Here is a 17,740-nt window from a genome sequence, read left to right on the forward strand (position 1 = left end):
CCATAGTCATACACATTCATATACTTTTGTATCTTGCTTTTTGTTACTAAATATTTTCTCATGTTTTTCAGTATATTCATTACTAATTTTTAATAGGTACATAACACACCATTCATTAGCTATATATGTTCATTGACTATCTCCCCAGACCAGTGGTTGGCAAACTATGGCCCTGTATTTGCAAATAAGTTTTATTGGAATACAGCCATATCCATTCCTTTAGATACTGTTTATGGTTATTTTTGTCCTACAAACAGCAGAGCTGAGAAGTTGTGAGAAAGCCTATATGACCTGAAAAGCCTAAAATATTTCCTTTCTGACCCTTTCCAGAAAAATTTTGCTGACCCTTGCCTTAAACTTTTAAGTCATTTATAATTTGGATTATTATATGCCTCAAAATGTCACTTGAAACATCTTTGTGCATATAATTGTTTATACTTTAGGCAACTTAATTGGGAGGTATTAACAAAAGTGGAAAAACTGGGTTTACTTAAGAAAGATGTTTTTAAGGTTAACACTATCTCTCTTGTAATATTCTAGCTATGATACAGTACAGGTGGTGGTAATAAGAATGGAAAAAAAAGACCCAGTACTCTTGTAGGTAGCAATTCTCTGGTCCCTATTAATCCAGACATGTAATTTTACACTCTGGATGAGCATATTTTTAGTTTTGATTTAAAGTCAACCAAAGAGGGAAGTAACAGTAATTGCAACATGAAAAAACCAACTGAAAGAATACTTTCTATTGGGGATGAAAAAGCAGACTAAAGTAAACTCTCCAGGTGTCAAGGTGTACCTGAAATGCCATTCCAGGCTAGCTGTAGTGACCAAAAGGCACTGAGAGTGTTGAGTAAGGGAAAGAGGTGGCAGTCTCAACAATGTTCTACCCTTCTGAACACACCCTAGGCATAAACTTGTATACAACTATAATTAAACTGTCTCCAGATGAGAAAGTTCTAGAGCAACTACCCTATATTTTTGAATAAAATAAATTCTTCTATCTGGGAAAGTTTTATTCTTCAAAAAGAAAACTTATGGAATGGGACCAGCTAAGTCAACCCTGACTGTCTCTGATATAAAAGATGAATCAGGCTGATGGGTCTCAATCCAATCTTGTGTGAATAAAGCAAGCATCGGGAAGTATAGGTGTCATCTTCTAAGGGAAATATTCTGCAACATAAAAAAAAAAAAAAAAAGATAAGGATGGACCTTTTCCCCAATAGATAATGTAATTTAAAAGCAAAACTAGGAAGATATGTAATGTGATTATCCCAATTATGCCAACAATGTATGTAAAGAGATCATATAAAACACATTTATTTATTAAATTGTTCCCGTCAAAATGTCAACCAACTTAACATTTCCTTAAAGAAGGGTTTAAGTGTTCTTAAAACTATTATAAGCCTTTACATTCCAGCCCAGTTACTCATCAAATCATTAAATGCATCATGACTTGATGAAGTACTCTGGGAAACTATGAAATTCTCTGTAGAGTAGGGAAGTCAAATTATTTTTGTGAAAACAGCTAGGAACATGTTACTTTGAACAGAACATAGCCATTTCTGAGGTATGAAAAACCAAGTCATTTTTTTTCTTGAATGTTCATATTGCAAAAGAAGTGATGGTTCTGTGAATGGATTGATTCACACTTAAAATCATGACATAACTTTCTTCTTTTTTCAATGTTTACTGATAGTTGCCCCAAAACTGACCTGAGGATCTGGCAGCATAAATCCATCAGTAAGTTTGTAATAGACTATTGTGGAGTCAGACTCCACTATGGCCAAAGTAAAAGACATCGGCAAATCTGGATCACCTTGCAATTTTCGAGATGCCTTCAAGATCTCCCTTATCCTGAAAATAAAGTCACAACACATTTAGCATTCACAATCACTCAATTAATAATAAGATCAAATACTGTAAAATCTTGGAGAAGAGGTAGGCAATAACATTGTATCCATAATGCGGACTCAGGAAATGTACGAAGGCTCAAATATAAACATTTAAAGTTGTCTTCTTATACAGAAAATCTTGCAAATAAGAGCTATCTACTGACTTTCAGTCCTTCTCTTTTGTATTCACCCATCTCTCCTGATCATCATACCTGAGAGAATCAAAACTGCATTTAGGAACCAACAGAATGGGACACTAACAATATTTAGTGCATCTAAATTAGCTAAAGATCCCGGATACTCATTTTTCCAATTTTCCAACTTGGTATCTTACAGTGGAACAATTTGGTATTCAGGTTTGTTTTTTTTAAAATAGACTATAATAAGCATTTCCCCATGTTTCTACTGGTGTTAATAATTACAACCTTTATATGGCTATATCATATTCTATTGCCTCCTAATTTATCCAATCATTCCCCTATTGCTGTAAAGTTCTTTCAGGTTTTTTGTGAGGAGGAGGGTGCTAATAAAGATAAGCTGTAATAATCATCTTTCTGCAGGTAGTTGTTTCTTTTTAAATAATTCTGTTGGGTCTTTCCAGTTATCAGAATTATTAGATATGAATATAGATATTTTTGTGGCTCTCAATATGTATTCTGTTACTTAATAAAAGCTAAAAGAAAAATATAGAGAGAAAATACTCTTTTGTAAAATTATATATCAAACATCAATGTTATAAAGGATTTCAGTTTGCTTGCTGTGGAAAATAATCTACTAAATCCAATATCTAGGTCTTCAAAGCACTATTAGCTTTTGTTTACCACAAACTAAAAATCCTTATTACCTACTCAATAAAACCTGTATTCAATAATTCAGTAAAATATAACCTCCAGAGGAGCTTTCTTAAAAAGGCAAATAAAAAATGATCAGTTGTTTTTTCATGAAGCTAACCAATTTTCCAGGAATTGGAAAAAGATTTACTAGCATATTAACATGCTACAACTGAATACATAAATAACTCAACACTATATTCTCTTTAACAAAAGTCTGATTTGTCCCCTTAAATTCTACTCCCAACCCTAAGTAAAAATTCTTGTGATTCTTCACCCATCCTACTAGCTGCTGAATCTATAAAGTATCTAAAAAGAAAAGTCTCTGCTTTGAAATATTCTTCCTATAGTAATTATAATGCTTTTTTAAAAACCTGTGGTGGAGACAAGATTTTAAAAGTGATTTAAAACAGCAATAAACTTCTAGAAAAGCTGAAATTAAATTGTTCTTCCTAAACTATCATTTAGTCACTGCATATGTTAGAGTGATAACTGGTTTCTTAAAACAGTCACAAAAAGCTGCTTACCTACTATCATTTAAATTTCACAGGTATGTAATCAGATAAGGAGAGAATGAGTTTCTAAAGTTTGCTTCCTCATAGTCAAACCATTTCTAAAATGACCTTGAAAGAGTCAATTCAACAATATGGTAATACTCGTAATACTGGATAAATAAAATGTTTACCTGACAAAATCTTAATTCAAGAGTCAGCAAAGCATCATCTTCTCTCTGAAGTCTTCCCTGCCACCTTTCCCCAACCTTACAGAGGCACCTTGTGCAAACCTACATTACTGCAATCACTACCTTGTATTTATATTTACATCTAAGGGTCTGTTTTCCACTGGATTGTACCCATTTTGAGGGTCAAAGCTTTTTTAAAAAAATTGTTGGGCTTCCCTGGTGGCGCAGTGGTTGAGAATCTGCTTGTCAATGCAGGGGACACGGGTTCGAGCCCTGGTTGGGGAAGATCCCACATGCCGCGGAGCAACTAGGCCCGTGAGCCACAACTACTGAGCCTGCGCGTCTGGAGCCTGTGCTCCGCAACAAGAGAGGCCGCGACAGTGAGAGGCCCGCGCACCGCGATGAAGAGTGGCCCCCACTTGCTGCAACTAGAGAAAGCCCTCGCACAGAAACGAAGACCCAACACAGCCAAAAATTAATTAATTAAAAAAAGAAAAAAAGATTTCTGGAAAAAAAATTGTTAATGCTCAATATGTAGTAGAATACTTGGGTAGAATGAATGCGGCTTTTTTTTTTTCTTATAATATTTATTTATTTATTTACTTCATTTATTTTGTCTGTGCCGGATCTTAGTTGCGGCATGCAGGAACTTTAGTTGCGGCATGTGGACTCTGAGTTGCAGCACGCATGTGGGATCTAGTTCCCCGACCAGGGATCAAACCCGGGCCCCCTGCATTGGGAGGGCGAAGTCGTACCCACTGGACCACCAGGGAAGTCCAGGAATGAGGCTTTTTGAATGAAGGTTTCCATATGGCTATAACTAACTCTTCAGGCATATAAACTTTAAAATATTTCTGATAAACATTTTTCTAAAATTTATTATGCAATTCAATTACACTAAATAAAAGTTAAACTTGTCTTGACAGCTCAGGATTATCATTTTTGGTACTTATTATTGTAGATGACAGTGGTAGATGGTGTACCAAAGAACTCCTTAGAATTTAATTTCTTAAAAGTATCTGATACTTGCTTGCTTTTTGTTCATCAAAACAGTCAAATTGTTTTATCATTTGTCTCTATACCAGGGTTTGGCAAACTATGGTCACCTGTTTTCTATGGCTCATGAGCTAAGAATAATCTTTACTACATCTTTAAATGGTACATTTTGAATGGTCATATAAGTACCTACATAATAGCCTCGATTTTGCCACTCTGTCCGCAAAGCCCAACATATTTACTATTTAGCCCTTTAAGAAAAGGTTTGCTGACCCCTACTCTACATTACGAAAAAGGTTAAGGGGGGCTTCCCTGGTGGCGCAGTGGTTGAGAATCTGCCTGCCAATGCAGGGGACACGGGTTCGAGCCCTGGTCTGGGAAGATCCCACATGCCGCGGAGCAACTGGGCCCGTGAGCCACAGCTACTGAGCCTGCGCGTCTGGAGCCTGTGCTCCGCAACAAGAGAGGCCACGACAGTGAGAGGCTCGCGCATCGCGATGAAGAGTGGTCCCCGCTCGCCGCAACTGGAGAAAGCCCTCACACAGAAACGAAGACCCAACACAGCCATAAATAAATAAATAAATAATAAAATAAAAATTAAAAAAAATTTATGTTAAAAAAAAAAAAAAAAAAAAAGGTTAAGCGGGCTTCCCTGGTGGCACAGTGGTTAAGAATCCACCTGCCAATGCTGGGGACATAGGTTCGAGCCCTGGTCTGGGAAGATCCCACATGCCGCGGAGCAACTAAGCCCGTGTGCCACAACTACTGAGCCTGTGCTCTAGAGCCCTCGAGCCACAACTACTGAGCCCGCATGACACAACTACTGAAGCCTGCACTCCTAGAGCCCGTGCTCTGCAACAAGAGAAGCCACCGCAATGAGAAGCCTACGCACCGCAACAAAGAGTAGCCCCCGCTCGCCGCAACTAGAGAAAGCCCGCACACAGCAACGAAGACCCAATGCAGCCAAAAATAAAAATAAATAAATAAATTTATTTATTTTTAAAAAAAGGTTAAGAATAAAAATGGTAAGATATGATCACCAAGGCAGTGTTCCTTTTTTTGTTTCAATATTATTTATTCAAAAGTCAGCACAGAAGGAGGTTCCACTTCTAATGAGGATATAAAAGATCTCAAAAGACCACCATTCCTATGATAATAAAGAGAAAACACCTGATTTGCTTAACAATATGCCATTTTTCTTTAATGCCATAAAAGAGAGGTAAACACAAAGAAGTTTAAAGGAACTAAATTCCAATGAGCAATGAGCCCTTCCAGGGTAAAGTAGAGACCAAGACACAGCCACTTCCATCCCTGAGGGCAACTGCTAAGTCTGGCCACAGTGGTTGGAGGAGTAAGCCAGTCATACGCAAGCAACTTCATTGGGATCAGGAGAAAACAGCACGACTTGTAAAAATGGCACATGAACTGGCGTGGTGGAATGGAATCTTAAAAGACACCAATCTCTCCAGTTCACCAACTCTCACTCATGGGACTTTTGCTGTGTTTAAGCAACAGCATGAGAAGCTGGGGAAGGGACTGGAAAATGGCAAGAAAGCCCTAATCACTAAGCCCTGCTGGAGAGAGAGGGCTGATCCCATTCTGAAGACATTTGAAACCAAGAAGAGAACTGAGATAACTAAAGCTGCAATTCTGCCATGATTCCTCTTGACTTCTGATTTGATTGACTAAATTAGACACTAACTCTACCTGCCAGATAGAGGAAAGGATGAGCTCTTTGGAGGCGGGGAGTAGAATCGACATCCGTCTATCAACATCAGTCTCTTTTTCATACACAATGTCCAGCATCCAGTGAAAAACTCTAAGCTATGCGAAGAAGCAGGAAAATATATCTAATAATCAAGAGCAAAAAGTCAATACAAGATGACTGTCAGAAAACTAAGGCTGTTGAAAAACAGATGTTGGAATTAGTAAAGACTCTAAAATAACTATAATAAATGTTATAGTATTGAGGAAAATAACAGACAAAATGGGTGACAAGATGAAAAATATAAGCAAAAAAATGAAAATTCTAAAGAAAATGAACATTCTAGAATTTAAAAATGTATTTTCAAAGTATTGACTAGGCTTAATGGTAGATTAGACACAGAAGAAGAAAGGATTTAGTGAACCTGAAAATAGGTCACAAGAAACTTAATTGAAGTACAAAGAGAAATTTTTATTTCTTTAAATAAAACATCAGAGGGCTTCCCTGGTGGCACAGTGGTTGAGAGTCTGCCTGCTAGTGCGGGGGACACGGGTTCAAGCCCTGGTCTGGGAAAGATCCCACATGCCTCAGAGCAGCCGGGCCTGTGAGCCACAACTGCTGAGCCTGCGCGTCTGGAGCCTGTGCTCTGCAACGGGGGAGGCCGCGATGGTGAGAGGCCCGCGCACCGCGATGAAGAGTGGCCCCCGCTTGCCGCAACTAGAGAAAGCCCTCGCACAGAAACGAAGACCCAACACAGCCAAAATAAATAAATTAAAAAAATAAAAAATAAATTAATTTAAAAAAATAAAATAAATAAATAAATAAATAAAATATCAGAGGCCTTTGATGCAATATCAGTTTAACATATGTGTAAATAGAATTACAGAGGAAAATAAGGAGAGAATGGTGTGTGTCTTAGTCCGTTCAGGCTGCTATAACAAAATACCACAGACCAGGCAGCTTATAAACAACAGATATTTATTTCTCAGCGTTCTGGAGGCTGGGAAGTCCCAGATCAAGGCACCAGAATGGTCTCATTCTGGAGGAGGTCCTCTTCGTGGTTCACAGCCAGCACCTTCTTACTGTGTCCTCACATGGTAAAAGGGGCAAGGGATGTCTGTAAGGTCTCTCTCTCTTTTTTTTTAATAAGGCCCACCCGGATAATCCAGGGAAATCTCCCAATCACAAGATCCTTAACTTAATCTCATCTGCAAAATCTCTTTTGCCATAACATATTCACAGATTTCTGGGATTAGGCTGTGGGCACTGTCAACTACAAATTGGCACTTGCCATTAGCACTTGCCATCCACCTCTACAAGGATTAAATCATGTGCTACTGCAGCTGCTGACTTTCCACACCCCCTGAAAGGAGTTCAGTGTGGAGAGCAGAAATGAGGCACTCTGTGCTCTGGGAAAAACTAGCAGAACAGGTCTTCCGATAATTAGATACTTTCAGGAGCTGATTTTATGAGCCCAATTCTTGTATCTCCTCATATCTAGAAAAGCACTAAAATCCTTCATGGTGACGTCTGCTCCTCGTGACTAGCAGAAACCTTCTGCAAAAAATATGTGCTTAATTGCAAGTACTCCCCCTTCACCAAAATCACATATATACTGACCTTCCCCCCTACCTCTTTGGAGCAGTTTCTCAGAGCTATCTGAAATGTGAGGTCTTTTTTTAAGGCACTCATTCCATTTATGAGGGCTCCACCATCATGGCTTAAGCACCTCCAAAGGTCCCACCTCCTAATTCTATCATTTTCAGGGCTTAGGATTTCAACATATGAAACATAGGGGATACATTCAGACTATAGCAGTATAGAAGAAACAGCTGAGACTTTTCCAAAATTGTTGTCTCTGAATGTAAAGTGTCTCTTTTACAGACAGCATGTAGTTGGATCTTGTTTTTATATCCAGTCTTATAATTTCTGTCCTTTGATTGGAGTATTTAATCCATTCACATTTAAAATTAATACTGATATTGTTGGATTTATATGTGCCATTTTGCTGTTTGTTTTCTATATATCACATGTCTTTTTTGTTCCTCTGTTCCTCCTTTACCACCTTCTTTTGTAATAAATTGATGTTTTCTAGTGTACCATTTTAATTTTAATTTGTGTTGACCCCTGAACAACACAGATTTGAACTATGCAGGTCCAATTATACGTGGATTCTTTTTCAATAAATATGTACTATAGTGCTACATGATCCCTGTTTGGTTAAAACTGCGGATGCAGAACTGCGGATACAGAGGGTCAACTGTAAAGTTACACTTGGATTTTCAACTGTGCAGAGGATTGGCACCTCTAACCCCTGCATTGTTCAAAGGTCAACTGTACTTTTTCGAGTTTCTTAGTGGTGGTTCTAGAGATCACTATAATGTATCTTAATTTATCACAATTTACCTCAGATTAATACTAATTCAATTCTAAAACAAATATAGAAACTCCAGTATAACTTTCATTCCTTTCTTCCTCCTTTGTGCTATTATTGTCATATATATTATGCCTATATATTATAAACTCAATACAGTGTTATGTTATTGCTTTATACAATCTTATGTCTTTTTAAAAAGTTAAGAGGAAAAAGGATAAAAAATATATTAACCTACATATTTAATATTTCTGGTACTATTCATTTCTTCAAGTTAGTCTCTGACATCATTTCCTTGCTTCAATATAGCCCCATCCTTTGTGTTAATATTGTCATAAGTATTACTTCTTAATATGCTATAAGTGTGATCAGTTGATTTTTGACAAATCTACAAAGGCAATTCAATGGAGAAAGTCTTTTTAACAAATGGTGCTGTAATCTGAAGATAGTATACCTCTATGTCTACAAATAGGATTATTTTAAGACTCAATGAGGTGGCATACAGGAAAAGCTTTGCAAACTGTCAAGTAGTCACTGAATACAGTATTATTATATAATTTATATATCTGGTATTATATAGATTATTATATAATCTATATTATATAATCTATATATCTGGTATTATTATATATATATATATCTGGTATAGATATATAGATATAGATATATATCTATATATATCTATATATATATCTGGGATTATTATATAATCTATATTATATAATCTATATATCTGGTATTATATAGATTATTATATAATCTATATATCTGGTATAATCTGGTATTATCTATACCAGATTTGCATTCTTGCAAAGGTAGTGTAACCACTACCTTCCCCTTAAAAAATAATTTCCACCTATGTTGAATTGTATGACAATTAGCTAGATTACTTTTCATATCAGAGGTTTACTTTAGAAAGAGATAAAGCAACCATAAATATTAATCAGAAACCTTATTACACAGCACCGATGGAAAGTAACACTCTGAAGCCACTGTAATACACATGACTTAAAAATAAGTTTCTTTAAATATCCCTAACTGGCAGAGTATGACGAAGACGGGACACAGACAGAAAGGGAAATAAAACCTATTAAGACAACTTTTACGTATTTTCTTTTTCTCAAGATATGACATGGTTTAAATCAGAAATGTACATACATACATGTGTGCGTGTTCATGGTTGTTTTCCTAATGTAAACTGTGTGGGAACTCTAGACCATATACTAAAATTTAGGATAGAAATTTCCATCTCATTCATATTTGTTTCCAGAGTTCTTTGATATAAATAGCAAAACATTTTCAGACTTACTCAAAACACCCATGTGGGAAATGCTAACATTTGAAAATTAGCTCAGAGTTGTAAAGGGGGTATTGTTTTCGGAGTTGAGGGAAATCACTGTCAAAATGAAATGGAAGTTCCCGTCTCAGAGCTCTGTTTATCCTACTTGGTAGCGTGTGGAGGAAAATTACCAATGAATCTTCGCAGTAATAACAGAGTAAAATAGTTTATCTGCCTCTGTTACCCAAAGCACACTTGGGAAGTCTTACAAAGATTCTTGTTCAGGATCTCTTCTAGTCAATTTTTAACATATGTTTAAAGTAATGCCATCATCTTTGCCCATTTGAGATCTGTCCTGTTTGTTTCCTTTATGGGATACTAATAAACTCCTAAAAATGTTTACTTTGCCTTTAAGTCAACAGATTGCACAATCTCAATATAACAACAACAGGTTCCAAAGTTCTATTTTAAAAATCACACATGACTGTAAAGATGCTGAGGACACTGAAGCATCACTAAAATACTACAGTCTCACTTAACCTCTAACGAGCTTACAGTTTGAAATCTTAATTTAGAAACCACAGAACAAAGTTTCCTTATATGCATATTTTTTAAAAGCTCAGTTCTTTGCAAAAATATTGTAGAGATGTTTCATCCCACAAATCTAAAATAATAATTTAGATAATAAAACCCTTTATGGTTCATATATGATAGTAATCCACATATGTAAAACATAACCTATGTATTAATAATAAAAATTTCAGGTTCTGAGTTCATTATATTTCAAGGGAAAAAATCCCATCTAAAGAAAGAGATAAATCATTAATAATCATAGTTGTTGATCAACAGTAACAGAATTTGATGTTTATAACAGGTTTTTCTTTCTCGTAATTGTTCAGAGAGGAGCTCAGCGTACTGAAAACAGAGTGGCTCCCAAAGTTTAACAAAGCTAACTTGAGAATGTGCCTGAGACAAACACATAGGGAACATTATTTGGCTACTGCCCTTTCTCCAAGCTATTCAAATGCTTTCCATAAACCTTAGCATTCATTTTTTTTGGTAACAATCCTACAATAGAGACTAAGTAATCTCTGGAGATTTGCACAGAGGGCAAGAAAGTTGAAGACAGCATTAATTTTAACCTCAATGTTGTCAAACTAGAATACATCATGGGTTCAAATTATTATTAATTTCAGTCCACAGAAAGCAGTATCTCCTCCTGTCCTCTTCAATGTAGCCAAACTGATACACAGTGTAGCTTCATCAATAAAAGACATTACCTCCCTGATCTGCCTCATTATGATATATTGAAACGACACGCAATAATGCAACTCTAAAACACAATGCAAAATTAAACTGGTGCCCACGGTGCCTTATTCATCCACAGGCTCAATCCTGAAGAAAGTTTCAAGAATAACAGACCACCTCCTTAGGAATCATGCCAATGCCTTCCTCCTAAAAAATCAAGGCAGCTAAAAGCCCAGGGGGGTTTACTGAACAATTAAGTGCCTGTGTGGCTATTCACCCCAGTGGGAAGCCATTCTAAAATAAACTGCAAGCTTTTTTCTGAGGGTAAGAAAAAAATGCTATGTCAGTTGAAAGAAGCTGCCAGAATTGGGGGTTTCACCAGAAACAGATTTCCAACAGAGGTAGTATGAGGACACACGTCCTGATATGCAGGGAAGCCAAATGACAAATCGTTTTACTAGTTATTAGACTTCAGGCCTCATATAAAATAATGATCATTTAATGAATTAGTAATAAAGAATACACTTTTGGAGAGAGGAATATTTTTGATTACAGGGAAATAATAATGGAGCATCCTTCAAAAAATATGTAGCATTTCAGAATTAGATTTCATAACCTTAAAAATGTTCTAAAGAAGGAACTCAGTTCTATTAACCCTTTACTGCACCATTATACAAGTCCTTTTTCCAAGGCACTAAGGAAAAGTCAGGGTTGAAGTGGGGGTGGGCGTGTTGAGGAGGGGAAGATATGGATGAAAACGAATTTAACTAAAAGGTAAGGAGACTGTTCATAGCATTGGCAGAGTGATTCTCCAGATCTGTGATTGTTCTCTCCTCCGATGCATACCAGTTAGAGTTACAGTGTAAAGTGTGGGAAATAGTGATGAACTTTGCAGACATTCTAATTTTTTAGAAACTCTTGGAAGGTTGCTTGTAGCAACCTTATGTTCTTTAAGATATTATTTAGCAAGTCTCTGTTGCAGGAACTGAGTAGTCTGAGTGAGTTCACTCATACGACAAATACATCTTTAACCCCAAATACCAGGTACCAGGCTAGGTACAGGGGAAATAGCAACGAATAGAACAAAGTTCCTGCTTCCGTGGAGGAAGTGGGGGAAGAAGAGAGTAAACAAAAAACAAACAAACAAAAAAATAACCAATATATAGTATATTGAGTAGTGACAAATGCTGTAAGTGTTATTAAAGGAAGCCCACTTCTCAGGATGCGATAGTACAGAGGGTGAGATGATAGTAGCTTACACCAGAGTGATTGCAGAAGCGGTGAGAAATGGTCAGATTTTGGATATACTTTTAAGGGAGAACTGACAGAATTTGTTAACAAATTAATTTGGATGTCTGAGAACTGGGTGGGCTAAAACCAATAAGAGACATAGCAAGGTTAATATATGAAAGTCAATTGTTTTCCTACATACCAGCAATGAACAATTGGAATTTCAAATGAAAAACATAATACCATTTACATTAGCATCAAAAAAGGGAAGTACTTAGGTATAAACCTAACAAAAATATGTACAGGATCTGTATAAGGAAAACCATAAAACTCTGATGAAAGAAATCACAGGAGATCTAAATAAATGGAGAAATAGTCCATATTCCTGGAGAGGAAGGCTCAATACTGTTAACATGCCAATTCTTCCCATTGTGATCTATAAATTAAGCAAAATCCCAACCAAAACCCTAGAAAGTTATTTTGTAGATACTGACAAATTGATTCTAAAGTTTATATGAAAAGGCAAAAGACCTAAAATAGCCAACACAATACCAAAAAGAACAAAGTGAGAGGACTGACATTACCTGTCTTCAAGACTTACTATAAAGCTATAGTAATTAAGACCATGTGGTACTGGTGAAGGAATGGACAAATAGGTTAATGAATTAGAATAGAGGGCCCAGAACTGACCCACATAAATACAGTCAACTGATCTTTGACAAAGGAGCAAAAGCAACTCAATGGAGAAACTGTCTTGTCAACAAATGGTGCTGGACAACTGACATTAACATGCAAAAAAATGAATCTAGACACACATCTTATATCTTTCACAAAAATTAAACTCAAAATGGAACATAGAACTAAATGTAAAACACAGAATCATAAAACTTTTAGATGACAACATAGGAAAAAAATCTAGATGACTTTGGGTTTGATGATGAGCCTTTAGATACAACACCAAAAGCATGATCTGTAAGAGAAATAATTAAGCTGCACTCTATTAAAATTAAAACCTTCTCTTCCCCAAAAGACTCTATTAAAAGAATGAAAAGAGAAGCCACAGACTGGGAGGAAATATTTGCCAAACACATATCTGATAAAGGACTTGTATCCAAAGTACATAAAGAATTCTCAAAATTCAACAAAAAGAAAACAAACAGCCCAAGTAAAAAATAGGCAAAGGATCCAAACAGATATGTCATCAAAGAAGATACACAGATGGCACATAACCATATGAAAAAATTCTCAACATCGTAGGTCATTAGGAAACTGCAAATTAAAAAAAAAAAAAAATGAGACACTACTATGCATGAATTAGAATAGCTAAAATTCAAAAAACTAACAGTACCATGGTAGCGAGGATGTGTACTGCTAAGTGAAAGAAGCCAATCTGAAAAGGCTACATACTGTATGATTTCAAATATACCATTCTGGAAAACGCAAAACTACAGAGAAAGTTAAAAGTTCAGTGGCTGCCAGCAGTTCAGGGTCGGGGCAAAGGGATGAATATATGGAGCACAGGGGATTTTTAGGGCGGGGAATCTATTCTGTGTGTAATGGTGGATACATGACATTATGCACTCGTTAAAATCAATAGAATTGTACAATAAAAAGAGTGAATCCTAATATAAACTACGGACTTTACTTAACAATAATATATCAATATTGGTTCATTATTTGTAACAAATGTACCATACTAAGACAAGACAATAGTAACAACTAATAAACACTGTGCTGGACTGAAGCTTATATGCAAAAGCTCTGTACTATCTGCTCAATTTTTCTGTAAATCTAAAATTGTTCTAAAAAATAAAGTATAGATAGATAGATAGAGAGAGATAACTGCCTCCAAGGTTTTTGGCCTGAGCCTCAGAATGAACAGAGTTGCCATTTACTGAAAGTAGGAGCCGTTTAGGGGATAAATACAGAATTCTTTTTTTTTTTTTTTTAACATGTATCTATTCTTTTTCAAATTATTTTCCCATTTAGGTTGTTATATAATATTGAGCAGAGTTCAACGGGAAAATAATTTGAAAAAGAAAAGATACATGTATATGTATAACTGAATCACTTTGCTGTACACCTGAAACTAACACAACATTGTCAATCAACTATACTCCAATATAAAACAAAAATTTTTTTAAAATAAGAAAAATATTGAGCAGAGTTCCCTGTGCTATACAGTAGATCCTTGTGGGTTATCCATTTTAAATGCAGCAGTGTGTACATGTCAATCCCAAACTCCCTAACTATTGCTCCTTCCCGACCCATCCCCCCCTGGTAACCATCAGTTCATTCTCTAAACTCAAAAGTTTTTGCACAGCAAAGGAAACCATAAACAAAATGAAAAGATAACCCACAGAATGGGAGAAAATATTTGCAAATGATGCGACCGACAAGGGATTAGTCTCCAAAATTTACAAGCAGCTCATGTGGCTTAATATCATAAAAACAAACAACCCAATCAAAAAATGGGCAGAAGACCTAAATAGACATTTCTCCAAAGAAGACATACAGATGGCCAAGAGGCACATGAAAAGATGTCCAACATCACTAATTATTAGACAAATGCAAATCAAAACTACAATGAGATATCACCTCACACCAGTCAGAATGGCCATCAACAAAAAATCTACAAACAATAAATGCTGGAGAAGGTGTGAAGAGAAGGGAACCCTCCAACACTGTTGGTGGGAATGTAAATTGGTACAGCCACTGTGGAGAACACTATAGAGGTTTCTTAAAAAACTAATAACAGAGCTACCATATGATCCTGCAATCCCACTACTGGGCATATATCCGGAGAAAAAGATGGTCTGAAAGGATACATGCACCCCAATGTTCATTGCAGCACTGTTTATAATAGCCAGGACATGGAAGCAACCTAAATGTCCATGGACAGGTGAATAGATGAAGAAGATGTGGTACATACATACAGTGGAATATCACTCAGCCATTAAAAATAATGAAATAATGCCATTTGCAGCAACATGGATGGACCTAGAGATTGTCATACTGAGTGAAGTAAGTCAGACAGAAAAAGACAAATATCATATGATATGGCTCATATGCAGAATCTAAAAAAAAAATGGTACAAATGAACTTATTTACAAAACAGAAAGAGTTCTTTTTGGACATGGCAATTTGAGATGCCATTTAGATCTCAGTGGAGATGTCAAGTAGACAGTTAAATATGAGTCTTAGATTCATAGAAGAGGCAGAGGAAGAGACATAAATTTGCAAGTCATCAGTATATCGATGATATTTAAAACCATGGAACCAGATGAAGCTATCTAAGAAGAGAAAAGCTCAGAGGCCTAAGCCCTAGAACATTTTAACCTTTTGAGGCCAGAAACTTGAAAAGGTTCAACAAAGGAAGCTTGTGAAACAGCAAGAGATGGAGAGAGTTACTTAATCTCCTCAAATCCCTAAAATTTGCTTTTGCACTAACTGCTGGTCATTTCCTATATCCTCGCAGATTTGCATATTTTAATTGGTATCTTTAGAGAAAATGGAAACAAGCATTACAATTCCTAATACTCTGATTCAAATAATTTTCCTACCTTTTCTTTTTTCAGGATATACCAGCATCTCCCAAAGTGGCAAAACACTTGACTTAGCTTTCTCTTATCTTTGAATTCCCTAACCCCTTCAGCCTCTCCTGATCTACTGCTTACCAGGAGAAGGGGTACTTTTTTCATATTTTCTATCTCTGTCTTTCCTTCCTGCCCTCCCTCCTCCTTCTCCCATTCCCATCTCTGCCGTTACTAATATTCCGTTTTAAGGAACCATTTGCAGTTTCCATGCTCTCTCAGACCTCAATACCTTGCTCATGTTATTACTTCTGTCAGGAACATCCATTCCCAACTCCATTCCACATGGAATGCCTACACATATTGCACACAGCTCGTCCTGCAGGAAGCTTTCTCAGCCTCCTGCACCTCCTGTACCACCAGCCGAGGTTCTATCTCCTCCCTCTGCAATCCCCCTCAGTGCCTCGTACACGTCTCTCATTACATTCATCACGATGGCTATAAACGGCTGTCCGTCTCAGTTGAAGACTGTGAGCATCTTGTGATGTTTTGGATCCCTTGAGTCCAGCACACAATAGATGCCTAGTAAATGAATGAGCAAACTAGAAAATGCTGGAGTAATATGCAATTTACTTTTTTATCCTTTCCCCCCAAACCAAAACATGCTTCTTTGACTCTAGATAGTCTATAATTATATTAATATTCATTTATATTCATTACATTTAATGCTTAAAGAAAAAGTATAATTATATACATTCATAGTATTTTTACTGAAAGTTATATAATTTTAGTATAAGAACAATAAATAAAATTTTACTTTTTCCTACACATCTCAGTGTTGTAAAATATGGGTTCTTTTTCTTCTCCCCATAAAAACACTGGTACAATGAATTTAAAAATAAACAGTTGGTCTATTTTATTACCTGGGTTACTGTGTGATAACACATAAACAGCTAATAAAATATTTTAAAAATAATCATGACCTTTAAGAAAAGAAAAATTACTACTTACAGTCTTTAAAAACTGTATTTAAAAGCTACATTAATTCCAACAAAGAAAAAAGAACTGCAATTCATTTGATTCAATGTAGGAAGAAGGAAGAATGTATTCTTTTGAAACATTGAAAACGTTGACAACAATGCTGTAAGAAACAGGTCGATACGGCTTAATAAGCTAAGCATCAGATTTAAAAAATCACAGGCTAGAAATCCTAACTTTGGCTCTGAATGAATTGTCTTCACTTCTCTTAAAGCATAAATTGTACAAGAATCTTGCCAAAAGAGTTCTGATCAAACCAAATGACAGAAGTTCTTAGGCTTTTAGCCTTATGGCTGCTGAACTAGCAGATGACCAATTTGGTATATGGAATGTTGAAGGCTTTTTTCTAAATTTCTAGAGTAATATTCAGACTGGAAGATGCTAAGAAAGAGAATATTTGGAAAAATTGCCTCTCAGATAAACTGGCTGAAGGTACCTCTTTTAGAGAGGTTACCAATCACCACACATCAAAAGAAATGCCACAAATTTGTGGAAGTATGGGGGATAAAATGATCATTGGACAGGCTCCATCTTCACATAAACTATCCACTATCCTTCTCTGGCACTGAGAGAAGACAGCCATTTATAATTTAGTTGGGTTTAAAAGGATGAATGATTCATTGGTATTACTAAGCAAGGAACTATGGTCCTTTGTAACAAAGGAGATTTATAGAGCATTTCAAAAAACAGTATCTTAACTGTCCCTGAATCTCATGATTGTAGAAAACACTTTGCTCAGCTTTTTTTTTTAAACTTATGTATAAAAGCAGATAAGCTTAAAATATGGCAACTGGGGATTCAGTTTTCAGCACGTCTCTCATATTTTACCGAAGAAACAAAATTGACATTGAAATTGGAAGACAACATAAGTTCTATCAGAAAACAAACAAACAAAAAACCCCAAAACTGATAGCTAAAAAGCAGAAAAACTTT

At 36.0% G+C, this 17,740-nt stretch overlaps 1 protein-coding gene across 2 annotated transcripts in view; it reads right to left on the reverse strand.

Moving 5' to 3' along the window:
• Nucleotides 1–728: 728 nt before the first annotated feature.
• The window catches only part of TSEN15 (tRNA splicing endonuclease subunit 15), a 30,541-nt gene continuing 13,529 nt past the window's right edge, over nucleotides 729–17,740 (reverse strand). Inside the window, exons 4-5 of one of the 2 annotated variants that reach the window (XM_082473680.1) lie at nucleotides 1,713–1,854; nucleotides 729–1,170 (exon numbers count right to left, since the gene is read on the reverse strand). In XM_082473680.1, the coding sequence (XP_082329806.1) occupies nucleotides 1,150–1,170; nucleotides 1,713–1,854 (163 nt within the window). In that variant the 3' untranslated portion in view covers nucleotides 729–1,149. Of the gene's footprint in view, nucleotides 1,171–1,664; nucleotides 1,855–17,740 lie in introns of those variants that run through there. The other variant, XM_082473679.1, reaches the window with a different exon arrangement.

The sequence above is a fragment of the Balaenoptera physalus genome, assembly GCF_965194825.1.
Source record: "Balaenoptera physalus genome assembly, chromosome: 1".
NCBI lineage: Eukaryota > Metazoa > Chordata > Mammalia > Artiodactyla > Balaenopteridae > Balaenoptera > Balaenoptera physalus.